This window comes from Sinohyriopsis cumingii, chromosome 6, assembly GCF_028554795.1.
Source record: "Sinohyriopsis cumingii isolate HCF-2022 chromosome 6, ASM2855479v2, whole genome shotgun sequence".
NCBI lineage: Eukaryota > Metazoa > Mollusca > Bivalvia > Unionida > Unionidae > Sinohyriopsis > Sinohyriopsis cumingii.
Genome location: NC_142966.1, coordinates 153,618,617 through 153,646,158, shown reverse-complemented (window position 1 = coordinate 153,646,158; position 27,542 = coordinate 153,618,617). Strand labels below are relative to the sequence as shown.

The following is a 27,542-nucleotide window of genomic DNA, read 5'->3' as shown; positions in this document are numbered from 1 at the left end:
ATGACCCTCCACTGCATTCGGACTTGTCTCAAGACGTTTTGAAAACTTCGTGCTGGGCGAGAGAATAAGGGCGACTCGGTGCAACTTCCACTCACTTAAATCCAATTGACGCGCAAGTCATGATATTACTCACCTCCCCCGACATCTGATACATTTACGTCATGTAGCAATGGTGAGCAGCAAGTATGAATACTCTGGGAGCTGAAGCTGCAGACCTGTACACAGGCGATTCATGGCACAAAGTCGTTTTCAGCTGACCGAAGCTGCAGTAAAAATTGGCAGTCTCCTCAGTGATGGAGCAACCATTTTACGATAACACTGTTCACCCCAGTAGTAAAAAGATGGAGCTAGAGAAGGTGCCCTAAACAGTTGCTGCCTCACACCTTAACCCTGGTCAGCATACCATGGATGACGGTAATCCCACCTTAGTGGTCGGATATCACTTTAGTTTATACTTATATTGAATCGGTGAACTTTCATAAGGTTTTATGTATTTTTTGGCTCAATTCTAAATCTCGCCTCCATCTTGAAAACGAAAGTCAAAGAACAAGAAAAAAGAAAAACAAAGAAGATTTTGTTTTGTTGTTGTTTATTTTATTAATGTGTTATATATAAAATGTACCACAAAATTTAATGTGCAAGAAAAGTATCCGTGGTCTTTATAACTACAGAGACACTTGACATAAATATGAAATTATAGGCAGAAATTTAATTCGTCTCTTACGCACTATTCTGTTATATGCAATGCCGTTTTATAAAGATTAGCAACAGAGGTCCCTCAGAAATCGACCAATTGATCAATGAATCAATTAATTAATCAATCAATCTGTTTATATATCATATGCGGGGAGTTAGCAAACGTTTACAAAAAAACCCAAAGGGAACCCATATAATAATAATTGGAAGATATAAACAAGAAATAGATCGTCAGAAAAAATGGTTACTTTTACGTATAAAACTTCTATCAAGCATTTACGTTTTTAATATTATAGATAAAATATTAGAACAAGATGGCTAGATTGTAGTTTTAAAAAATCCACATTTTCCACTTAAATTTCATTAATTCATTGTTTATTAAGTTCAATCATTTTCTACTTTTATTGCTGCTTACTTGCTGCTAAATAAATCTTATTTTAAATAACCCATGTTAGTAACCTTGACTTGCAAGTTAATAAGATAATGTATATTTTTGGAAAAGGTATACAAAAAGTATTTTGAACTAATGATCCTTGTCTGAAGACTTATTTCAACGGTAACATTTCTGAAAATTTAAATGACCAAATGGTAATGTAGATAAAAAATTGTTTAGGTCCTGTACGCATAAATCTTTGAGTTGATTTTAAAAAATCAATAAAATGTATAAATTAACACTGAATGAAGGCAGAAAAACAAATCTTGAAAATAAACTTTGTTCAGACATATAAAGCCAATTCATCACTCCGATAGTACCTTTCTTCAGAAAATAATGTAACGATTTATCGCTTACTTATAAATGTGTATTTAGAAAAATACAATTGCGTTTGAATAAATTAAATACGACTTATTGTCAAAAACAATGTTCTGTAACATGCCTTGATTTTGTTTAGTGTTACTGCTATTGAAGAGAGATTCTCTTATAAACTGGTAAAAAAAGTAACCATTACAATATTTTATGAACAAAGAATACATCAGAGCATTTCACAAGGTAAAATACAATCACATTTATGCTTTTCCAACATATTCATTTTCCTCTTAGCAATAGTTTCACGTGGATTGCAGCTATAAAATTGGAGCAACGTGCAGGGTCAACTCTACTGAATGAAATAATAACATATGCAGTTTCAAACTGAGAGCATCATAAGAAGAACTGCCACCAAAGATATTACAGCCATATCTGCATTCATTGAATTCATCCTATTTGCTAACTGATTCGCTTTCCACTGAGCAACAGCATCATTCGGATTACTTCCATTAAATTGGAGTTTCATACAGGGCTGACTATCCGGAACAACCTGCCAGGCAAAATCCCAAATCTGGTTGCAGAAAGTCGTTGCATCTTTAAACACTTCCGTGAATGGTCTGCATGTACCAGATGTTGGACATTGGTTAGTCCCTGCAAATTAAAAAATTTCAGATGAAACACTTACCGAACAAATTGCGAAACAATTTCATGCAAAACACATAGGTGACAGTCTTTCAATATGGTATGACTGAAAATTAACAAATTTGTAAACTACGACCATATTTAATCAATAATTACAGCAAGGGTATCAAACAAGTTAAGATGAACAAAGTCGCGTACTCTTCAGCTGAAACTATATTTGCAAGAGCAAAAGAAAGACAAAATAAAGAAGATAATAATCTATGCTAAATCTCTTTCCTTGTAGATTTGTTTTTCCTTTTCTAGTTTTTAATAATTGGCTATGACGTAATTGATGAGTGCAATTTAACCAGCACCTAATCCCCTGATTAAACACTGGATTTTCAAATCACAACATCCTGGCCATCCTAAAGCTTGAGATGTATTTTCGAGGGATCTGCATATAACTGTTTCATTATATCTGGAACTATTTAAATGAAAAATGTATATGAAGCCAAATTGTGTATGGTTGAATATGTACCGCCTTTAATCTAATTTAGAATATCGCGAAAAGCACTAATATACGTTTCACCTTTTCTATTAAACTCCATTTATTGTGAAATTGAAAGAATGAAACAAACATTTTGAATAAAAATAATCGCAAAGTATCAGGAAACATGTTTATACCACTGGTCCAATTAAATCCTTTGCCCCAATTATTTAAGCACGTATATTCATCTCGACAATCGTTCCACCAATTCAAACACGTGCTGTTGCACATTGGTACGTTCAAGGGACGCTCATTCCGGATTTTCATTGACACCTGAAAAAATAAACAATCCCCACATTAATGTGGTGCAAAACCCCCAGACTTTATGTGGTGTTCAAAAGGTTATTTCCTTTTTTAATAAATAAGTATATCTCCAGCTTGGTCAATATATATAAATATTATAGTACGGCGTCTGATATGTTGTTTAACAAGCAGTCTTGTTCACACAAAAAACTAACAGACAAAAGTGCATCTAAATGATCTCATTTTGATGTAAATCTTCATCATGATCATTGTTCTTTTTGTTATTATTGCCGCTGAAATTCCTGAAATTATTGTTTGTTCTTTCATTGACAGTGACGAACTTAAATGGTGAAGGTTTAAATTGTTCAATAATAATAATAATAATAATAATAATATACTAATGCTTCTAATCATCATTATCATCATGGTATTAATCGTCGTTGTCATTATTGTTTTCGCTCTTGATGCTGTCATTTTGTATCTATATGTTTTTAATATTAACAAATGACTTTGATGGATAAATTATTTGTTGAAATTTTACAATCTCATATAAGTGATTCGAGAACAACTAAAATTGAAATCATAAAAATCATTATACTACTTATAAATTGTTTGTTGAAAATTTTTATAAGGATGCAACATTTCTGGATTAGTAATATTTTTGTGTATTATTATTTTGTGTGAACGTATAAGATACCAGATGAGTTATTTCGATTCTATGGTTATAAACTAAGCAACAAAAAGAGGCAAAACCAACAAAGATTTTTTATTTTATATAATTAACAATTAAATTTACTTTCAAAATAAAGACGTAACAGGAACTTACAGCATTATAAATTGAATGAAAAAATAATCCTACAAAAGTTCTATTCAAGTCCAAAAGCATCGAATTGTCAGAATGAATGCCATATCTACGAATGCGCTGGTCACAATAGTCCAGAAAACGTTTTATTCCAATGAGCACCTTGTAATTCCAATGAATAGTTCAAACAAATGTTCATCTCGAATGTCTAATTACAACATTAAATACATCTGAAGACTGATGTTGCAACAAGAACTTAAGAAACAAGGTCTAATGTTGGTCCAGCACCACGTTCTTATATAAAAGCAAAATGGTGGAAATACATTTTGCTACTTCTAGTCACATGACTTTCGCAAATTTCCGACATTGTAAAAGAACCTACTTGACATAACCCATTCAATGGAAAATTACTTAACTCCTCTAAGAAACCCACCTGACCGACCTGTCCAATTGGAAACAACTCCAAACTTGTCAACATTTTTACTACTAATAGTATCTTATTAGTAGTAATTTGATCATAGCTATTTATAGATCCCACGCAGTCTTGTAACTATTAAGATCTTAAAATAGAACCTATACACGTACACAAAATTTAGCTAGAGATAGTCACTAAAAATTACAGTCATGAATAAAATTTGCAAAAATTATAGATATACATAACATCAACCAACTTTTGTAAATTATTAAAATACCAGACATATGTGACACATGTGTTGATATAGATAATACTTCACATAATATGACCTGGAAACAGGGAACCATAAGTAGTCCCCAAAATTATCGATGTGTAACAAATGCCAGATCTGTAGCACGTGACCGTTTACATCCTATCAAGTTGTAGAAAACGCAGTCCATTAATACATATTGGAATTATAATACTATGAAGACAATTAAAGTGCGTCACTAAAAAGAATTACTTTTTTTTACAATGTAAATAATGACACCAAGCCATACTCTATTGTGTTCAGCAGTTTTCAGAGAGGTTCTGGAAATATTTAAAGCGTTTAATATGATAGCGACAAAATAAAATAAAATACGACGAACTGAAGGAATCATTAACGTAACAATCTTATAACACACCAAGAAAGCAAGAGAGAAGTATATGTCCATATTGAAGGGTCTGTATTAGCCATGTTGATACCATCGACAGGCTAACATTATTGCCATATAAACTACAAACAATTGATAAAAAATACATTTTGATAATGATATGTTTCTTCACAAAATACGTCTCCGCGAAACATAGAAACGGGATATGATTTAAGAGAAATCATCAAAAAGGCTGGAAAGATAAAGATTGATGGGGAAAATAGTTTTACAAAATGAAAGTTACTGAATACTTTTGAACGGGCTTAACAGAATCCTTCAGAAAAAATGTAAACATATTCCACTACACATGAAGGGTTTAAAGCATGCATGGTGCGTGTGTGTGTGTGTGTGTGTGACAGACAAACAGAGACATAGACAGAGAGAGAATAAAGTTCTTCCAAGAAGATCAGCAGTAAGCTACAAAATGGTACACAAGATAAACGTGATAAGCCAACTACAATCTATACGATGTCCTAGCAGTGTACTAAATCATATTGAAGAAGAAATAAAAGCTGACTATGTTACAAATAATGAAATATATATTGCAAAGTACTACAAGCTAATCTACCACACTTTGAACAAACTAATGTGAAACGAAAATCACACAAATGTTCATGAAATAAAGGCAATATTTTACCTTTTTCTAATTTTATTCAAAACAGGTATACAGGTCGTGTTATTGCATCAATTTCCCTGGTGTTACGTGTTTAGGTTCTAATAAACAGTAACACAGAAAAAGTGAAAACAACAAGCTTTTTAAAATTTAACAAATAAATTATTTCCCTGGAAATATTCTGTAAAAATAAAAAAGGTGAAGAACTTACGGCTTCAAGAATCAAATCCAAAAATATTCCAAGAATAATCAAAAAATAATCCACGAATTAAATTGCAAAAGTCCTAGTAATAAATGTTCCAATAATTTCAAGTTCGAATCCTGGTGGAAAATCCAGGATGGATGACGATGACGAATGCTGTAGTCTGCACTGTCTTGTCTTTTACAGTTCCTTGTAGAAATATAAATAACGACACTCGGGTGTTGGAAATCCAAATTAAATTTGTAAGCAATGTCTTCCAAAATTTCTGTGTGAGCACTCCTCAAAATATTTCCAGAGAATAAAGAATTAATCCTTTTGAAATCCAATGGATCTCAAGAAAATTATAACTCAAAATCTGGCTACAACAAAATAACTTGACATCAGTGTAAAGAGCCCAAAACTGAGAAATCTCTCTCTCTCTCTATGCATCTCTATTAAAACTAACAAATGCGCAGTATTGGAAAAACCGGAATTGCGAAATCGAAAGGGGGGTCACGTGATCGTATTTACACCAAAAATAACCCTGACCAAAATCATTTTAAAATAAAATAGAACTTGTTTACGAAGGTTGCTACGAATTATGAAACAAGGTCAGGATTCAGATCAACACCTGGTGTTTGAAAAAAAAATGATTCAGGTCAACCGATTTTCTGGAAAAATATCATCTCCAGTGAATAAATTTACATTATAATAGCATATAATAGAATTACAAAAATTAAAACTGACAAACAATTAAATTAAAATAAATATGAATTAAATCAGATATATATAACACTGGGTAAAACTTTACTATATTGAACTGTGACAACCCTATACTACCTAATTACCTCAGATTTAACCTAGAAAATCCAATTTCAAATTAATACTTTTAATTATGCCAATAATGTACATGTTTTGCCAATTCTAATAAATGGATTACAAATTGAAAAGAAACCAAGTAAAGCACTAGACTACCACCTGCAGTTCCGCTTTCTGCTAATAATATTCCTGATAATATAAAGAAGTTTAAAGAGTTTAAATTTCACTACACTGAAACTAAATTTTTCAAATATAAACTCATTAAAAAGATAAATATACTTTAAAATTGGACAGTAATGATAGTGAGAAGATCAAACTCACAATACGGCCTGAACTTTGGGAAAAATTAACAAAATTGAACAATTATGGTTTATACCTCTGACTTTTGAGTTTCCTACTGGCATTTAAAAACTAATAATTTTACCATAATTATTGTCTAAAGAATCATGTTTCATTTGAGATACGAATACAGCTGTCTAAATATCAGTTCAATGTAAAATGTAATATGGAGTCAAATTAAAAAAAACAGCATAGAGGTGAAACAACTTAATTTATGTGCACACATTTCACAATAACACCAAATTATGAGTGTAAGTACCTCAAGGGGACAAACAAATATAGACGAACATAAAACTGTACAAAAATGATTTGAATTGCCAACACCTGATTGTATGTTAGCTGCTTAGAAACATAAATAAAGCCATAGAGCGGATAATATTTAATCTTGGAGAACATTTTGAGTTGGCGAAATAATTCAAAGACAAACAAAGATGAACCAGCTGGCTGTGCTTATTTCTGCCTGCAGGATTGCAACAGACTCACAAACGAGATAACAGCAAGATTGAAAGCACCAGTAGTTCCATTTGCAGATAACCTGAATGTGTACAAACACCAACTGAACATATTTATTTGAAATGGAACATACGAAAAAGAAATGTGTAAAACTGAAAAAGATCTGTAAAAGTGAATATAAAGAAAAGGCATCGAATACTGTACTGGATTTTTGTTGCCTAATTGGGATTGCCTCCAACCGAATTATACACCTCATGTTTAACCAGTGGAAACGTTTTCTATACTGTTACTGTTTGAATATATCAAACAGGTCACTTCGAATCACGTGATATGTACATAATCTAGGCATAAGTCATCTTCACTTACACCTTAATGTTTTGTCGACAGAAGTCAGCTGATTGTTATGTATATTTAATTTAATTGTTTGTTTGTTAGATTTAAAATTTGTTATTTCATAAAATGTTGTTGTAATGTAACATTGTATGCTGGACTTGACCTTGTTCAAGATTATTCTAGAAGGTTTTTTTCCGTTAAGTAATGTTGTTTTTTTTAGAAAATGCTAATTGTGACCTGTAAATAGAGAACTATTTATATATTGTAACTGTGAGGATTTTACCATTCGTACTTTAACATCGAGCAATTTCAAGTTGTATTATGTTGTGACCAGATTGGGCTGAATTTTGTTTTTCTTCAAACTATTCAATTCAGGTGATTATTTTCTCTGGAAATACAAAAGTGCTCCGATTAAATTCTTGGATGAAGACATTCACTGGAATCTATACTGAAGTTAAGTCTGGAATTATATTACTGTGATTCAACAAAAAGACGGTTGACACATCAGCACTCCATAACCTATAACATACACGTAATTGACTGCAGTTTTTGATTTCTTCGGGACTTTTGCTGAATATGTATTCAAGACTTTCAATTACTACGACTTGCGTCTGAGCTAATTCTTGGATTATTCTGGGATTTAAATCGCAATACCTTAAGTTTTTCCTCATTTTCACCTTGTATTCTATAGAAAATAATTATTTGTTGTGTGACTTGGATTTTTAACGTAGCTTTAGCAATTTTTCAGTCAAATCGCTACAATGTCTGCAGTGTGACAGTTTCTAGTGATGTATATCACTTGGGCATCATGCCGCAGACATGTAGCATGATGTCCCACCAAGTCACGTTATCCTAACACCAGGCCCACCCGTCCTAACACTAACCTCTTAATACTGAGCGCCAAGCGAGGCAGCTGTTAGTATCATTTTTGTAAGTCTTTGCTATGACTCGACCGGGGATCGAACCCACGACCTCCCGCATCTTAGGCGGACACTAACCACTAGGCCACCGGAGCGATCTCAATTATTTGTTAAATGTTACAAAGCGTGTTGTCTTTCACTCTTTTCTGTTACTTATTTTAAGAGCATAGACTCGTAGCATAATGCAAAACAGAATATTCCTTTGTCATGACTGATTCAAAGTATCATTGAAAAATTACTCAGTATGCCTTCCAGTTTAAAATGCATATTAATCTGACTTGCAATTCAAACAGAACATTGTGAACATTAGGAGTCAATTGAAAACATGGTTGATACTAAAAAATAAGCAAAGGATACTTCGCCAAGGAATCTAACAGCACGACGTGTTGTTTGATAAGGTGAGAGTGTATAATGTTTTAGCATCTTGGTTATATGGGCACAAAGTGAAGTCGTTCTTGTTGATGAGATACCAAGCCTTTACAGAGTAAGCCACTAGATATCATGAAAATGAACAAAACTAAAGAACAACAGGACAAGACTTTGTGTATATACATCCCAATATCAAAACTCCTTTAACCTTTAACTTTTTTCAAGTAATAAAAATGGTAGCTTTCCCTGCAATTCAACATCGAATGAAGCAAAAGCGATAATATACTCTATTTATCATGCATTCCGTTTAAATCTGTTTGTAGCATTGCACACAACATGTTTCTGAAGACATCGAGAAGTTAATAGTTTCTCCATGAAACATCGATAATAAAGAAGCCGTAGAGCTAATTATTCCATTTTCTCTACGTCACTCGACTATTGAAAAAAGCATCGACGACCAGAAAATAGTGTTAACACTGTACAAACAACGGTAACGTACACATTGGTAAAATGTTTTAACTTTTGGGGCTATTAAATAACATACACTAGTAGTGAAAGGGGCCACCCTACGTACAATGGGAATTAGCATTACAGGGACCCCTGGGCCACTCTACGTACAATGGAAATTTAACATGGCAAAAAATCGTGGGCCACTCTACGTACAAGGGGAATTTAACATGGCAATAAATCGTGGGCCACTCTACGTACAAGGGGAATTTAACATGGGGAATAGAGTTTGGGCTTGTTTAGGGACAAAGGGAATGGAACATGGGATTTTTTTTTTAAAAAAAATTTTTTTAAAAAAGGGGTAGGCAATTCAAAGGCTATCTCTTTTCGAGATATATGGCTGGCCCTGAAAAGGGCCTTTGGTTTATGTTAATATGCCCTTAGCATAAAGGGCATTTGCGACATCTTCTTTTCCTCAAACTTCGTCTTACAGCAGGGCCATACATCAGAGTCCTCTTGAGGCAACCTTGTCTCTCTATATAGACTCTTCTTATCCACAGGCTGCTGTTGGTCCTGTGGACAACGGTCCACTTGGATCGGACATACATGAGCATGTCCGTCCTGAACATCATTGTTGACACAAGGGTTGAAGATTCAACGTCGGTCCACATGTTGAGGCTCCGAGAATAGGTGAATCAATGCAGTGAACTGCGCTTATTTATAGGGACAAAAAGGATTGAAACGGATTGAGTTCATTCACCAATCCGAACACGCGTTACAGAATTCAGTCAGCCCGCATCCAATCCGAAGAGAGCAGTCTGTGACGTCACGTAGTCAATATAGATTCGCTAGCGCTTGTGTGCAGTCAATCTATGCGATAGTGATTCAACATGACGGAAACTCAGAAAACGATCCAGTGGGGTGCACCAGCAGGGGAGACCGCCCAAGGGAACCCGGACTTACTTTCAGAAGAGGTGAATTGGGATTTTGTGGATTTTCTCTCCTCGCAAGAATTTGTTCCGGAACCTTCGTTACCTTCTTCATTACCGCAAGTGGAGAATTTTAGACAGAGACAGAAAGAAGAATTGGAGAAATTTATACAACGATAAAAGGAAGCGGAACAGGTTTTTCTCCTACAGCAACAGCAACAAGAAGAAGAGGTAAGAAAAAAACAACAGCAAGAAGAAGTAGCAGCAGCAAAGAAACAAGAGGGTGAAAATCAAACGGTCACGGTACTGTTGGACATTTTAGCGGAGTTAACAAATGTATCAGACTTCTTTATCACGACCGAAGAGAATACGACCTTCCCGAGCCAAACATGTCAACCCTGTGACTAAGCCTACCGTACCACCCTTAGTGATTTCAACCCAATCATTATCATCATTACGCAGTCCAGAAGTAGGCCTTGGCCGTGGCAAAGGCTTAAGGCAGTTAAAATTGATTGCTTAAACTCACCCCTGCACCATAAAGAAAAAAGGCCCTTTTCAGGGCCACCCACATTTCTCGAAAAGAAATACAATTTCAATTTGCCAATAACTCAAAAAAAAAAAAAAAACTCACCCATTTTACCCTTATAGTACGTGTCTGTGTATGAGTGCGTGAGTGTAGCTTCTTATTTTAAAATCAGAACTCAAAGACTCTTACCTTATATCATTCATTTATTCTTTTCTCCATTTTTTTACAATCCAATTCATAACACAACACTTTAATTAAAAGTTCATTGATTTCTTCTTTTCTTCTTGTTTAGTCTCTCTGTTTTTTGAATTTCTTCACCGTCACACTCTTTTCCTCTTCTTCTTCCTCCTCGCTTTCTTCCCTTCTTCTTTTTTTCTCCTGTTTCTTTTTCTTCACCTGTCTTCTTTCTTCCTCAGAAGAATCCCTCTCTTCCTCCGAAGAATCCCTCTCTTCTTCTGAAGAATTCCTCTTTTCTTCTGACTCCTCTTGTTTCTTTTTTGGGCAATCTGGAGACCAATGTCCTTTTTCTTTACAATAATAACAGGTATCTTGACTTTTGTCTTTTTTAGTCCCTGTTTTTGTTCTTTTTTGACGGTCTGGACACTCTGAAGACCAATGCCCTTTCTTCTGACAGATATAGCAAGTATCTTGACTTTTATCTCTAAAGGAAGGAGAGTAGTCCGTAGGCTGGTCTGAAGAGAATTTTCTAATGACCCCTCGCAAAGCTCTGACGAAACGTTCCATCTGGTTAGTCTCTTCCATCGTTGTGCTCGGCTTGAGAGTGAAATGAATAGTGAAAGGACAAGACACACACCCTTTTATATACGCTGGTCTGCTATGACTATAAAGTAGTTTATGGTGTTTGAACTTGAGTCATTTGACTTTTTGCTTTCAAGATGAAACGATCTAATTCATTCGAGAAGAAAGAAGAAGAAAGTAAGAGGCAGAAACGTGATCTATCGCCTCGTACCAGGGCTGAAATCTTGGCACAAATTCATGCCAGTGATTTTGAAGAGGACATGAGTGAACCAGAATCCGAAACCTCTAAACCAAGTTCACCACCCTTAGTTAACCCTGAAAAGTACTATTCCATTCGAGAGACGGAAAAGCGCTCCTCTAGAAAATTTAGAACCACGGCTTACTAATACACGGTGAAGTTTAAAGATTTCAAGGCTGAAGTGCCGTTAGAGAAAGCAGAAGTGTTCATCACTGAGGTGTGGGATTCTTTGCTCACTGCACTCAAGCGTCAATGTCAACCCAAAGAAGACGATCGCTTGAGACTTTCCATACAACACGACGGTTTGAAATCCCCTGTTTGGATCGAGTTTAGCACCCCTGCAGAATTGACTGCTTCCAAAGTCATGGACAAGATTCAACACGTACAACAATCTAATGATCAGTTTGACATCACCGATGGTAAAGCCACACTGGACATGACCCACGTCTCTCCTCCTCAAGGGACAGGACGCAAAAAGATGTTATTGGTGGACGATCTTCGCAACACCAAAACGAGTCTCGTCCGAATTAACAACCCTCATGACCAGATGTGTTTAGCCCGTGCCATCGTGGTGGGACGAACCTATGCCAACAAGAACGACACGGTAGAATGGAAAAGAACCTGGAACACTATTCAACGTTCCGACCGAGCCAAACAACGAAACGAAGCAGAACTCCTGTTACAACAAGCCGGATTGCCCAAAGACACACCCTGTGGCATTCCCGAGATGCAAAAATTGCAAGATGTCCTAGCTCCACGCTACACCTTGAAAGTGCACCCTCAAGAAATGCGCGGGCCTCTATTGTTTCGAGGCCAAGATTTTAAGGACGGAAAATACATTCACCTTTATCATCACGATGACCATTTCGATACCATTACCAGTATCACTGGATTCCTGGGATACAGATATTACTGTGAGAAATGTGACTATGGTTATAATAATCGAGAGCAACACAAACATTGTGGATGGAAATGCTCAGGATGTTTGGCCTCTCCACCCTGTCTGAGCGAAGAACCAGTGCCTTGTTCAACTTGTCTGCGCACGTTTGTCAGCCCTGCCTGTTACCAACAACATTTGAAGACGCAAGGTTCACAGAAAAAATGCGCTTGTCAACTGCTGAGATTGTGCCCCGTGTGTGGACAAGGCATACGTACCAATAATACCAAGGCACACGTATGTTCAGGAAAGAAAAAATGTCACATTTGTCACCACATCGTGGACTTGGAACACGAATGTTACGTGCAAAAATACCAACCCCCACCAGAGAAAGAGGACGGTCACAAGAAGAAAGGCAATTTCATCTTTTTCGATTTCGAATGCATGCAAGAGACCGGCATTCACACTCCTAATTTCTGCGTGGCTCATCGAGCGTGCGAGAAGTGCATTCAAGAACCTATCTTCAGTCATTGCCCTCACTGCAGCAAGATTCCTGGAGGACGTGAAAAAATCTTTTGGGGACCGAACACGTTAGCCGATTTTGCCCAATGGGTCTTAGACCCCGTCGACAAGACGTGGAGCCAAGAGGACATCGAACGTTACCGAGATTGTCATCGTCATGCCACGGTGATGGCTCACAATTTCTCCGGATACGATGGATAGTTTCTTCTCAGATACTATACGGAACAAGGCACCGAGCGTCCTAAAGTGACTTTGAACGGAGCCAAAATCATTTTCATGCAAGTGGGACAAGTACAGTTTAAAGATTCGATGAGTTACTTGGCCATGCCTTTGAGTCGAATGCCTAAAACGTTTGGAATGACAGAAATGGCTAAAGGGTACTTTCCACACTTTTTCAATACGGAAGCCAATCAACATGCCGTTCTACCCCATTTACCCGAGGCTCACTATTACGACCCCGACAACATGCGTACCGAACAACGAGAAGCTTTCTACGCTTGGTACCAGATTCACGCCTCGGACCCTTTCGACTTTCAGGAAGAAATGCTAAAGTATTGTCGTTCCGACGTGGACATTTTACGGCGTAGCTGTGGAAAATTTCGAGAACTGTTCATGGAACACGGAGGGGTCGATCCTTTGAAAGAAGCTTGCACCATTGCCAAAGCGTGTTCCTTAGTGTATCGACAACGATTCATGCCTGAAAAGACCGTGGCTGTCATCAGTCCTCAAACGACCCACTTTGTCAAACGTCAATACTCGGTCAAAGCCCTACGTTGGTTACATTACTTGTGCGACAAGGAAGACAAGTGGATTCAGCATGCCCGCAACGGAGGGGGCGAAAAGACCATCGGAACGTATTCGGTCGATGGCTGGGACTTAGAAAACCCCAAGATCGTGTACGAGTTTAACGGTTGCTTATTTCACGGATGTCCTGTTTGTTACCCTGACCGTGGCACTAAAAATCAGTTTTTGCAACGAACCATGGAAGACTTGTACCAGGACACTTGTCAGCGACGCCTAAAGTTAGAACAGCAAGGATACCAAGTGGTGGAAATGTGGGAACACGAGTACGATCACCGTTTGAAAACCGATCCCGAGTTTAAACGCCTCGTGGAAAGTTACCAGTTCATGGACCCATTGAACCCGAGGGATAGTTTGTACGGAGGAAGGACCAATGCCACCTGTTTGCTGTACCAAGCCGACGAAGAGAAAGGAGAAGAAATCAAATACTTGGACGTGTGTTCGCTGTATCCCTACGTGTGCAAATATTGTCGCTTTCCTGTAGGGCACCCGCAATTGCTGACGAAACACATCGACCTGAAAAACATTCGACAATACGAAGGCTTGATCAAGTGTAAAGTTTTGCCTCCCACGAACCTATACCATCCCGTCTTACCTCACCATTGTCAAGGCAAACTGATGTTTCCCTTGTGCCGTACTTGTGCCGAAACGTGCAACCAAGACCAACCTTGCCATCACAGCCAGGAAGAACGGGCCTTGACGGGAACCTGGGTCAGCGTAGAATTGTTCAAAGCTATGGACATGGGATACCAACTGTTAGAAGTGTACGAAATTTGCCACTTTCCCAAGACACAACAGTACCACAAGGGTGACCCTACTCAGAAAGGCATTTTCGCCGACTACGTGGATGCCTTTTTGAAACTGAAACAAGAAGCCAGCGGCTATCCTTCCTGGTGTCACACTCCCGAAGACCAAATACAATTCAAAGAGAAATACTACGAACAAGAAGGCATCACTTTAGACCACATCGAGAAAAACGAAGGCAGGCGATCGTTTGCCAAAGTGATGTTAAATTGCTTGTGGGGCAAAATGGCACAACGACCGTGTTTACCCAAGACGGAATATTTGACAGAACCTTCCCGCTACTTCCAGATGATTCACGACAAAACCAAATACATGAAACACGTGGACGTCGTTCGAGAGAATTTGATCTTGGTCAATTACGAAGAAGATCTGGACTTTGTACAAGACGACCCTTTTGGAAATGTCATCATTGCGGCTTACGTGACAGCCCATGCTCGCTTAAAATTGTACGAAGCTTTAGAACTGTTAGGGGAACGCGTCCTGTACTTTGACACGGACAGTTGCATTTACATCCATCACCCGATTCAACATCACCCTAACATCGAAGGAGACCGTTTAGGAGCCTGGACAGACGAACATCCTGACGACAAGATTCTAAGTTTCGTCAGTGGCGGTCCCAAAAATTACGGCTACGAATACCGGGACAAACAAGGAGAAGTGCACACGACGTGCAAAGTGAAAGGACTGACTCTGAATTATCGTACCAGTCGTGTGGTCAACTTTGGGGTATTGAAAGAAGCCTTGCAATCGGGAGAGGATGGAAACTTTAAAGTGACCACCTATCAACCGAACAAGATTGTACGTTTACCCACTCACCACATCGTCAGTCGACCCTTGGAAAAAGTCTATCAAATTGTATACCAGAAGCGAGTTCGACTTCCCAATCATTTCACCTTACCGTACGGTCACGTCGGTATTGGTCTGTATATAAAAAAGGAACCCTAGGCAAAATCGATAGTTCATTGTGACTACCAAGACCGAGCGAACAAGATGAATACTTTCAGAGAAACACAGAACAAGTTGTTTAGAAGGGCACAATTCAAGTGTGAGGCTTCGGAAGTGGAATGCGATTGTGAGCCTTGCGATGGGTACGATGCTGTACCTTGTGACCTGAGCGATGCCGTAAAGCATCATGGGAACTTTAGTGCCCCTACCCCTATCATGGAAAGTGATGCTGTGCGTGTCAAACCTGTGGGATGCGAAAGTGATGCCGCTCGTCCTCTTGGACATTTTACTGGGTTTCGTTTTAAAGGGGAATGTTCACCTTCACGTCTACCCCCCTACGGATGTCATCCAGCCCTGAGCAAACTCCTACCCATGTCACTCAACCCTCATCGAAACGAACCTGTGAAAGACGAATATTCGTTCCCTGTGCGTTTGTCGGAATACTGCGACTTTGAAAATCGTCTTCAATCGTTCAAAGGAAAATGGCCTAAGTATCTGGGAGGACCGACCCCCGAAGAATTAGCCAGAGCCGGATTTTTCTACTTGGGCGAAGGAGATAAAGTCAAATGCTTCAGTTGCGGTGTGTCACTTCACCACTGGGAACCGCAAGATTCGGCCTACGTAGAACATGCTCGATGGTCACCGAATTGTCATTACTTACCCTTAGTGGGACCGAGACATTGAAGTAACTTCTTACCATAATAATCTGTTCATGGATACTTTACAAGAGAACATTCGTGCTTTGCCTGTGGAGTTGAGAGAACGCATTTATCGAGAGCTGGTCAAAATACAAGTGAAACGTAAAGAACAATTGCATCCGTTACGTCACAGGTGTTTGAACCACTGGTACCTAAAGGCTATACAAGGACTGATTCAATTGAAAGTGTTCCATTGGACAGACATTGATCAACGATCCCCTAGTTTTAAAAAGGATTGGTTTGTTATGGACGATTCTATCTACTACATCATTGTAAACTTACTGCATCGAATTCCAGAGGAAGAGTTAACGAATTACCAACATCTTGAACACAATGTCAACTTAGTGAAAGAGGAAACTTCTGAACGAATTGTAATGTGTAGATTAGTGACTAAACGATTTAAATTCGACACTGAAGTAAAACCATGTCTGTGCAAAGAGTACATTTCTTGTGTCAGACCAAAGAGGATTTAGTATGACCTATTCATGGATACTTTACAAGAGAACATTCGTGCTTTGCCTGTGGAGTTGAGAGAACGCATTTACCGAGAGCTGGTCAAAATACAAGTGAAACGTAAAGAACAATTGCATCCGTTACGTCACCAGATCTTTAACCACTGGTACCTGAAGGGTATAAGAGAACTGATTCGTCAGAAATTGTTTCAGTGGTCAGACCTTGTTCAATACTTCCAGGCCCCCGATGATTTACGTGTTGATCATTTTGGTTACTTCGAGATTCACCTAGAGCAACCCATTGAGGAAGACGAGGTAAAGGATTACCAACATATTTTCCGTGGAATCTACTTAGCGGAAGAGGAAACTTCTAATCGAACTCTGACGTTTCGGTTACAGTATGCAAGATTTACATTCCCAACTGGAGAACGAAGATCACTGGCTAGAAAGTACGTGTATTCTTTTCGAAACAAAGAGACTATAAAAACAGGCAGCTATGCCACGACTTATGTCGTATGTAATCCAACAGATTCCGTGGAAGGAACTCAATGACCATATTCAAACCGTGGATCATTACCATCGATTATTACAAGAACTTTATCCATTCAATTTGGGACGACAAGTGGTGTGTGTCTTAGTGACTTGTTTTCTGGGATTTCGTTTACCAGCCGATTCTTTGTGGACTCTTTACGATCAGTACTTACCACCTCCATGGCCTTAAATGGTCACGAAAAACTCCTTTTGCTCAAAGCCTTGCGGTTTCATCTGGATACTTCTCGACCTCAACAGGAAAAAAAGATTCGTCAACTTTTAGCTACCCAAGACGTGTATGACGATGTGTGTGTAGCTTGTGACTTACACCCTCATTGGACAGATGTTCGTGACTGGAAAAAGGGGGGTTTTGAGGCTTGAACCCAAGAAGTGGTCCAGTATGCACAAAAGTTGTTCAAGGAAAAAAGTTACTTTTCAACCTGTGTTAGTGACGGTGCCAGAAGAACCCGTCACCGAGAACAACCACTCGCTTCAGGACAGGACTGTCATGGACATTCCTGAAAGGTCATTCCGGGAGGACACTTGTGTGACAATACCTCATGTAGAGACTGTAAGAACATTACACACTGTCCCTAGGACATCTTGGTTACCCAAAACATGTTGTACATACACTTGTTTATATTCCACTTTGATCGCTTTGCTGTGTTTTATATTCCTGTACATCACTATTTGGGTTGTATGTATTTTTGTCTTTCGTGTTCATATTTGAAACATTCAATAAACGTGTTCTGAAAAAAGTATATAAACTCTTGTCTTGTTTGTTTTTCGTGTCACAAGTGACATTTCTCACACCATGGCTACCTCTGCTGTCTCTGCTCCCTCTTCCTCTACTGTCAAAGTCATCGACGAACACTTAGATCGTGCCAGTTGGGAGGCTTTGTATCTTCGCCATCCCTTTAACATGCTCATTGCTGGACCTAGCGGTTCAGGCAAAACCGAATTCGTCAAACGTTTGATCGAACATAAACATCATTTGATCGATCGGCCCCCTCAACGGATCGTGTGGTGCTACAAAGAGTGGCAATCGGCGTACAGCCTTTTGCGAGAAAGTCAAGGCGATTCCATCGTATTTGTGGAAGGCATTCCTAAAGAAGACGACGGCATCGTCTCTGACTCCCGTCAAACCCATTTGGTCATTTTCGACGACATGTTAGGAGAAGACGAAGAAGAAATTAAATTGTGGTTCACGCGCAAAGGGCATCACCGTAATGCCAGTGTCGTTTACATCACCCAAAATTTGTTTCAACAAAGTAAAGCCCATCGCACCATCAGTCTCAATGCACATTACGTGGTCTTGTTTAAAAGCCCTCGAGATAAATCGCAAGTGCAAGTCTTAGCCAAACAGTTAGGAACGCCTTGGCTGACTCAGGCGTACGACGATGCCACTCAAACGCCACACGCCTATTTACTCGTCGATTTGAAACCTACGACTCCCGAGGATTTGCGATTTCGTACCCACTTGTTTCACCACTGGTGCCAAGACGGAGGGCCTGTCCTGTACACGTCTCCGTCCTCGACTTCATTTCACTCCCCATGAAAAAAAATCTATAAAAACCTCAGACCCTTTTTCGTCTGTCTCACACAGTGTGAACATGACGTCCCTTCAGTCGCATCTTCCCGTCAAATTGATTCGTGCCTTGTATGGCATCAGTCGAGAAAAAGATCCACAAACACGAGCTCGTGTCTTAGAAGCTAGTCTCAAAGAAGTCTTACGATGGTTCACGGTGACGGCACGTCAATTACTCCAAGGAATCATTCAGATTCCTCATCAAACCCAACGCTTTTTCGATCGAAACAAAGTCGCTTTGGTCCAACTGGCCGATCCCCGCATCGACACTCAAACCAAAAAACAAATCATTTTGAAACCTGGAGGGAGCGGTACTCTAGGAGGGGTCATCATTCGCTCACTCTTAAGATGGGATCCTAATGCCCCCAAAGTTATCCCCAAGACAAAAGTCCAACGAAGCCCCAAGAAGAAAAAGAAAAAGACCAGGTCCCCAAGAAGAATAACTTCTCCAGTGGCAGGACCCTCCTCTTACCAGACACCACCCCGGAAAAAGAAAAGAAGCCCCCAGAAAAAGAAACAGAGAAAAAGTCCTCAGAAAAAGAAAAGTCCACAGAAGAAAACTAGTCGCAAGAGAGGCACTTCGGCCAGGACGCAACCTTACACTCGCAAACCACGACCTGACACAGCGGTGACTGCGTCTCCGGCAGCCTCACGTTTATCCACTTCTCCGTTGATGTCACCAGGAACTGAAGAGTACTTGGAGACGTTGATCACACCAAGAACTTCTCCGTTGATGACCCCCAAAAGAACTTCCCCAGTGGCAGGACCTTCCAATTTAGCGGCAGTGGCTGCTGCTCACAAAGTACCTTCTCCCAAAATCAAAGTCCATGAAAGATCGGGCATGTTGCAAAGTTTACTGGATTTGTCCAAGCAAGAACTGGCTCGATTTAGTCCGTTACGTACCCCTGCACGACGTGTCATGCCTGTCCTCAAACTAATACGCCGTAAAGACAATCAGTGGCGACGTGTTCCAGTATAAAAAAGGCCTGTGACCGAGTAGGGTATCAGTGTTTTTAGGTGCTCCTAAAGACTCAAAGATGTCACCCTCCAGAAAACCCCAAGGAAAGAAAAGGAAAGGACTGCCACCACGTTTAGCCAAACATGGGGACCTGTTATCTGTCCTGTCCAAAGCTTCTCCACTCCTACGAAAAAAACTCATTCAAACGGCCTCCAAAGAGGTCATCGATACCGTGTGCGAATGTTGTTTGAACGTTTTGAAAGGCACGATCCCTTTGTCCAAACATCAGAAACAATGCTTAGGCAAACATCGTCACGTTCTTCGGAAAATGGTTCAAAAGAAAATTCCCATTCGTCAAAAAAAGAAGATGTTGGTCCAACGTGGAGGCATTTTACCTCTCTTGTTAGGCCCCATACTCAAAGGAGTCTTGGGAACCATGTTGGGAGGACTGGTGGGAGCAAGATAAAAAGGCCTTCGGAAGTCCCAAGATCTCAGAATCGACCCCTGACAACCCCATGGAAGGACGAAAACTAGCTTTAGTGCCTTACAAACGATGGATGGAATACCATCGGTGGCAAGAACAACGCACTCCGCATTTACCTCCCAATCCCAATTTGAGCGAGATGTCCCAGTTACAACACGAATTGCAGTCCTTGATGAATCGCCAAGATTTGTCCGAAACAGAAAAATCGCAGAAGTACGGTCAACTCTTGCAACGACTGCAACTCTTTCACCAGAAAGCTTTAGACGAAACAGCTCTACCCACTTTGAAAGATTTTAAGACCTTGATGAAAAGTCCAACACCATCACCAGTACCAGTACCGGTACCAGTGGTCAAGACAGAAAAAGGAAAAGAAGAAGAAGAAGAAGGGTTTCAAACTCCACCAGAAAAAGTACGCAAGTTAACAACACCACCTACCTCCAGAATTGGATGGATTAAAAAGATGATGGCCACCCCTTCTTCATCACAAGAGAAAAAGAAAGTGAAGACAGAAGTGAAGACAGAAGTGAAACAAGAACCGATATCCCCCGCTCAAACATCCTTCTCCTCTTCGACACCTATTGCTGGCCGCACACGCAAAGCCTTGCAATCCAAGAAAATACCCCAAGAGAAAAAGAGTAGCCTCTTCCAAGAGTGGGTGCCTTATTAACACACCAACCAACACAAAAAAATGGAAAAAGTCTTAGCCAGCATTTACTACGATCCCTCGCATCCTGCAGGTTACGCAGGAGTTCAAAAATTGTATCGTGCTGCCAAAACTCGACTGAAAAGTCTCCGTTTACCTCAAGTGCAACGATGGTTACAAGAACAAGCTACCTACACTTTACACAAACCCATTCGACGCAAGTTTGCCAGAAGTCGCACCCGAGTGGAAGGCATCGATCATCAATGGCAAGCCGATTTAGCCGATGTCTCTCATTTGGCCAGCTACAATCGTGGCTACAAATATTTGTTTTGTGTCATCGACGTCTTTTCCAAATTTGCCTGGGTCGTGCCCTTGACTTCCAAATCGAGCAGCGAGTTAGTGCGAGCCCTGCAACGGGTGTTGAAACAAAGCGGTCGTCACCCTCTTCGATGGCAAACGGACAAAGGCACCGAATTTCTGAACCAAGCTTTCCAAAAAGAATTAAAGAAACGTGACATTCATTTTTTTACCACCGAGAATCCCGAAACCAAAGCCAGCATCGTGGAACGTTTTCAACGCACTTTGAAAGAACGCATGTGGAAATATTTTACGCATCACCACACTCTGAAGTACATCGACATCTTACCGCACCTGGTGCAAGCGTACAACCAATCTTACCATCGAAGCATCGGACGTGCCCCGCAAGACGTGACTCCCGACAACGAAGTGCTGGTGTTTGAGCGCCTGTTCGGTACGTCCCCGACGAGGGCTGTCCCCAAGAAAAGTGGAGAGTTGGCCGTAGGAGATTGGGTGCGCATTGGCAAAACCAAACGCACTTTCGACAAAGGTTACTTACCTAACTGGACGACCGAACTGTTTCGCGTTACTGGACGAGTGCATGGCCGTCATCCTACCGTCTATAAATTGGAAGACATGAACGGAGAAGTACTCAAAGGAACGTTTTATTTGCCCGAGTTACAACGTGTCACCAAAAAAGAAGACGACGTGTACGACATCGAAAGCATTCTCGAACGCAGAACCCGTAAAGTGGGCAAACGACGTGTCAAAGAAGTCATAGTACGTTGGAAAGGATATCCACCCAGTTTCGATTCTTGGATCGACGCTTCGCAAGTCATCGACTATAAAAAGAAGAAGTGACCATCATGCCCTTTCATACATCAGACGCAGCTACGTCGACCACTCCTTCTTCACCTAGTTCTTCTGTGCAAGATTTACAAAAACAACCCTTGTGGGTGTGGTGTGGAGAACGTGTGCCTAAAACGCAAATCGTCTTTTTCTGCCAAATCTTCGTGGTGTATTGTGTCATCGGGGCAGCCATTGCCAATTTGAGTTTGCAACAAGGAGACAAACAATTGTGGACCATTTTATTGAGCAGTTGCATCGGTTACCTGCTTCCCAATCCCTCCCTGAAATTCTCTTCCAACGGGAACCTTGTGTCCAGTGCCAGTGTCAGTCACCACTCCAACAACAACCACAACCAGAACCCCATTTTGGGCGGAGACACGCCTCTGACGTCCACTAACCCCTCGGACAGCCACAGAACTCTGGAATTATGAGTCACCAAAACCAATTTTACTTAACCTTACCCAGTGACAGTTCCATGGAGGTGTTTCCCAACAACACGTTGTGCTATTACACGGCCAAATTACCTCAGGCCATCCCCTTAGATCACGAAGCCCATTGGGAAGTGGCTTTAGTAGAAATGATTCACCCGACCCAAGTCCTCAATGTCCTTCCCAATCAAAATTTTTTTCATGTGGAAGTTCATGACAAGCAATTGCAACAGGAATTGAATAAAAGAGCCATATATGACAATAAAACCTATAATGAGAAAACTCAAAGGTGGACCTACCACTTGTCCATTCTCCCAGGCTATTATTTCAGTGGTCAACATTTGGTCAACACCATAGCTGCCAAGTTTAATGGCGTGTTTGGGAAAGCTTTGGAGCATGTCCACACCAAAAGTGTCACCATGGAGTACCACAAAGTAGCTCGTCGCTTCTCGATGAAATTTGAGCGGAGTAAAATCATGTCCATTTTATTTTGTCCTGAATTGTATGACATGTTGGGCGGAGACATGAACATGAGAACGATCATACTCAATAACAACGAATTACCCATCGTTTACGACAACGAGTCTTTTAGCAAGTTATTTCGTACCCCAGTAGAACTGAAACAAGGACTGAATTTGATGTTCGTGTATTCCGATGTGGTGGAGTACAACGTGGTGGGACACACCTCTGTACCGTTACTGCGTGTCATTCCTTTCAAAGTGGATTCTGCCGCGAACGCTGACGAGGAAGGTGGAAACACTTACCACGTCCACCGCGAATTTGTCCATCCTCACTATTTGCCGGTCAGCAAGTCGTATTTGGACACGGTCAACATTACTATAAAAGGAGATTTGGGACAAAATATTCCATTCACCAAAGGAAAAGTCACGGTGAAACTCCATTTTCGAAAACGGTTCTCTCACGATTCGTAAGTAAGTCATGTATCCAGTGTACCGAGGGGTTGCTCGACAGCGAGGACACGGTTTAGGAGACATGTTAAAATCGGCCTTTCGTTCGGTGGCCCAGTGTTGAAACCGATGGTGACACGCGGATTGCACGCCTTGAAAGATGCGGCACTGACGCAAGGCAAAGAATTTCTCCAAAATGTCATCATCGACAAACAAAACCCTAAAGAAGCCTTCATGAGGGCAGGCAAAAATGTCTTGCTGCAAACGGGTAAAGACATTTTAGGTCGACGAGACACACCTATAAATGCCTTGCACGCTACCGAGTCAGGCATTCAACAAGGACAAGGCAGAAAGAGACGACGAAGAAAACACCCTTTCACCAGACTTCAAGCGAGAAAGGCCAAGAAAAGAAGAACCGTTCGAGACTTAGACGTTTTCGATTATTGAGAAAGAACAGAACAAAATGATGCACCGAGAGTCTTGCGCTTGTTCCAAAACGGAACTGGATCTGTTTGCCATGCCCCCCACCATGATGACGATGCAAGAATCCCAGTGGGTGGAATTTCACCCAGTCTCCTCATTGACCGATTCCGCTCCCATCGAGTTTGAAATCAAAGGACAGCCCGAAGATTACATCGATCTGAATAGCAGTTATTTGTACTTAAAAGTCAAAGTTCTAGATAAGGATGATGGTGGAATAGATGACACTGAGAATATAGCTCCCGTCAACAATTTCATGCATTCCTTGTTCAGCTCAGTGGACTTGTACTTGAATAACAAACTGGTCAGCAGCAGCATGGATACTTACCCTTACCGTGCCTACCTGGAGAATCTCTTGAAGTACGGAATAGATGCCAAGGATACTCATCTCAATGCCTGTGTGCTGTGGGAACCTGACGAAGCGGGCAAGTTCGACCTTGTAGATGGAACCAATAGCGGCTTTGAGCAAAGAGAAATCAAAATCTTAGACAAGAGGAGTTTAGAACTGATGGATCGTTTGCATTTGGACATGTGGTTGCAAGAGAAGTATTTGCTGAACGGGGTCAATGTCCGCCTCAGACTGAATCGCAGCAGTACCGCTTTCCATTTGTTGGCTGATGCTACTAAGACTCCTAAAAGCAAAATCGAAGAGGCCAAACTCTACGTACGACGCGTGGAAGTGTTACCCAAAGTAGGTAACGACATCAGTCAAACGTTGAGCAGAACAACCGCCAAGTATCCCATACGACGTGTGGAAGTGAAAACGTTCACCATTCCCGCTAACCATCATTCCATGATCGAAGATCATCTGTTTCAAGGACAGTTACCCAAACGTTTAATCCTTGGCATGGTCGAGAATTCAACCTTCAACGGACACTTCGCTAAAAATCCTTTCAACTTTCAGCACTTCAACGTGAAGAAAATCGAAGTCAGTCGCGATGGCAAGACCTTGTGTACCAGACCTTTCGAACCCGACTTTGCCAAGAACAATTACTTGAGATCGTACTTGTCCTTGTACGAAGCCACGGGCCAGTTAGGAACCAACACCAGTCACGGCATTACGTACGACGATTATGCAGGAGGCTATGCTTTGTGGGCTTTCGATTTCACTCCAGACCAGGGCAGCGACGAGGGACATTTCCACCCTATAAAATCAGGCCAGATTCGTGTGGAACTTCAGTTTGCAAAGCCACTGGACGATACAGTGAACGTCATCCTGTATGCAGAATTTGATAATACCATAGAAATCAACAGTTTGAGAGAAGTCATCCTAGATTACTAGAAACCATGGAAGACTGTTATCTCTCTTTACCTAGTGGAGAAACTTTGGAGATGGAATGTAAGGAGACCGTAGAAAAAGAAGAAGAAGTGATCATGATGAAGTCGAGATGGCCAGAACAAGAAGCCCATTTAGTCTCCTGTTTTGCCAAACACTTGGTCGACAAAATGACGGAATTGATCAAGAAAAATTGCTATGGATGTCAAAACGATCATCCCAGTCAAATTCAACACGATAAATGCCTGATGTTAAGTCAAGAAGAAAAATTGGACGAGTATCTGGACGAAGCTTGGAGTCTCATCTCGAACAAAGACGTGTTGCACCAGTGGTATAAAGACTTGCGTGAACATTCTTGTCCACCATTAACCACTCAAGAGATCCATCGTATCGAAGCTCTCCTGAATCAGAGTGAGGAAACAGAACGAATAACCGTTTATTCGTCAGACATTTTCAAGCAAAAAGTCAGGATCGAATTGACGACGTATTATTACCTGTAAAGAAGAAAAAAACAACACAAATGGATACCTGGGAACTTTATTACCTTTTGAACCACAGTTCGTATACGGCTTCTTGGAATCCTGTTGTCTGTGCTAAAGATGAACTCCCTCATCGCAAACCTAAAGACCATCAAGCTTACGTGATCAACACGGACGACAGTCATCTCCCAGGAACCCACTGGGTAGCCGTCTACTTTCCTCAAGAAGGATGTGTGGAATATTTCGATTCGTACGGATTGCCCCCTTTGGAAGACGATATCATCGACTTTATGAGAAGAAATGCTCAGACTACCCGATTCAATAATGTGAAATTACAAGGCACAGATTCCTTGGTGTGTGGACAGTACTGTGTGTATTTTCTGCATCATCGCAGCCTGGGCTATTCCTTAGAACATTTAGTGACTCATTTCGATCCTCGTTCTTCTGCTAGAAACGATGTGAAAGTAGATCGATGGTTTTGTGACCATTATGCTTATCTTTTGTCTCAAGCTAGGAAACGTAGTGTCCATCAATGGCCTAATGATTTCCAACAGTGGAAATCACAATTTCATTCACAACGTTGTCAGCCCTGTTTAAAGTAGATTGTCCATTGAGAAAAAAATGTTAGTGATTTGAAAAAAATTGTTTGATGTTATAGTGTTGGATTATTGTTAAAAAAATGTTAGAAATGTTGTTGTTGTTTAGTGTTAAGTGATTTTTGAATAAAAAATGTTGTGTTTTGAAAAAATGTCTTTGTCTTTTGTTTAGCTAGAAGAATGTTGGATTGATGCTCTTTGATTTCTTACTATCCCTCTCATGACACTCACTAAACGTTGCAGCTCGAAAACCGTGTGGGGGGATGTTTTCCTTCACGTCCGCGCTTTGACTTTAAGAACCGGGGTTGTTTCCAGTCTAACCATCCATTGTCGGCTCATCCTCCTACGAAGATGTGCTCCAAACTAGCTAAGCTCAACGAAGCCTACGTGAATTTGCATAGGGTCAGACACAGTCTGATACCGAAGCCAGAAGAAATAGAGAATGTGAGAATGTTAAAAATCACTGAAGACCTGATAGAAGAGCTCTTCAGAGAAGAAATGAACAGGGAAAAAGAAGAATGGACAGAGAAGTACAGACTTCAGAGACAGCAGCAACAGCAGCAGCAACCTGAAGCTGACAGAGGCTTTGTCGATTGTCGTATCGACACCAAAGAGTTCTTCTTCTCTTTCCGAAGAAGCAGACCTATCGCCAGAAAGTCTATCCTCAGAGGACATCGCATTCTTAGAAACTAAAAAAGAATGCCATAGCAAACAAAAAAAACAGCCCTTTTCAGGGCTACCCAATACTCTAGAAAAGAAATAACCATCAATTTGCCAATGTGTGTAGGTAGAGTAGTGTGAAAATAAACACTAACTCTTTTTCAAAAAAATGTGAGGGTATGTGTTTGTGTACAGGATTGTGTGTTTGTGTGTTTGTAAGTGATCAAGCAGGTTGGTGTGGATAGTAGATTAAAATGATGTTTGTTTTTTTGGCTGTTTGAGGTGTATATTTGGAGTTAGATTGGATTGCTTTGAGTATGTGGATAGTCTATTGGAGTGATTTATAAAAAATTTTAAAATAGTGATGGGTAGCATAAAAAGTGAGTGAGTGTTTCTTTTAGGTCCGCGCGTTGCTGTTTTTTTTTGGGTCACGATCTAGGTAAGATCAATTTTATGTTATTAGGGGATGTTTTCCATCACGTCCGCGCTTTCACTATAAATTGAAACTCGCTGGGCAGTCTAGCTACCCTTGTTGATTGATCAACACCAAAAATGAACACGAGACTGGAGAAACTGTTGGAACTTCATGTGCATCTG

General features: G+C 40.3%; 1 protein-coding gene across 1 annotated transcript in view; it reads right to left on the bottom strand.

Annotated features, from left to right (window-relative positions):
* Nucleotides 1-623: 623 nt before the first annotated feature.
* Nucleotides 624-27,542, bottom strand: part of LOC149798295 (folate receptor alpha-like) — a 35,150-nt gene continuing 8,231 nt past the window's right edge. Inside the window, exons 3-4 of the mRNA XM_089960571.1 lie at nt 2,747-2,882; nt 624-2,092 (exon numbers count right to left, since the gene is read on the bottom strand). Of these exons, the coding sequence (XP_089816697.1) occupies nt 1,821-2,092; nt 2,747-2,882 (408 nt within the window). The 3' untranslated portion in view covers nt 624-1,820. The remainder of the gene's footprint in view (nt 2,093-2,746; nt 2,883-27,542) is intronic.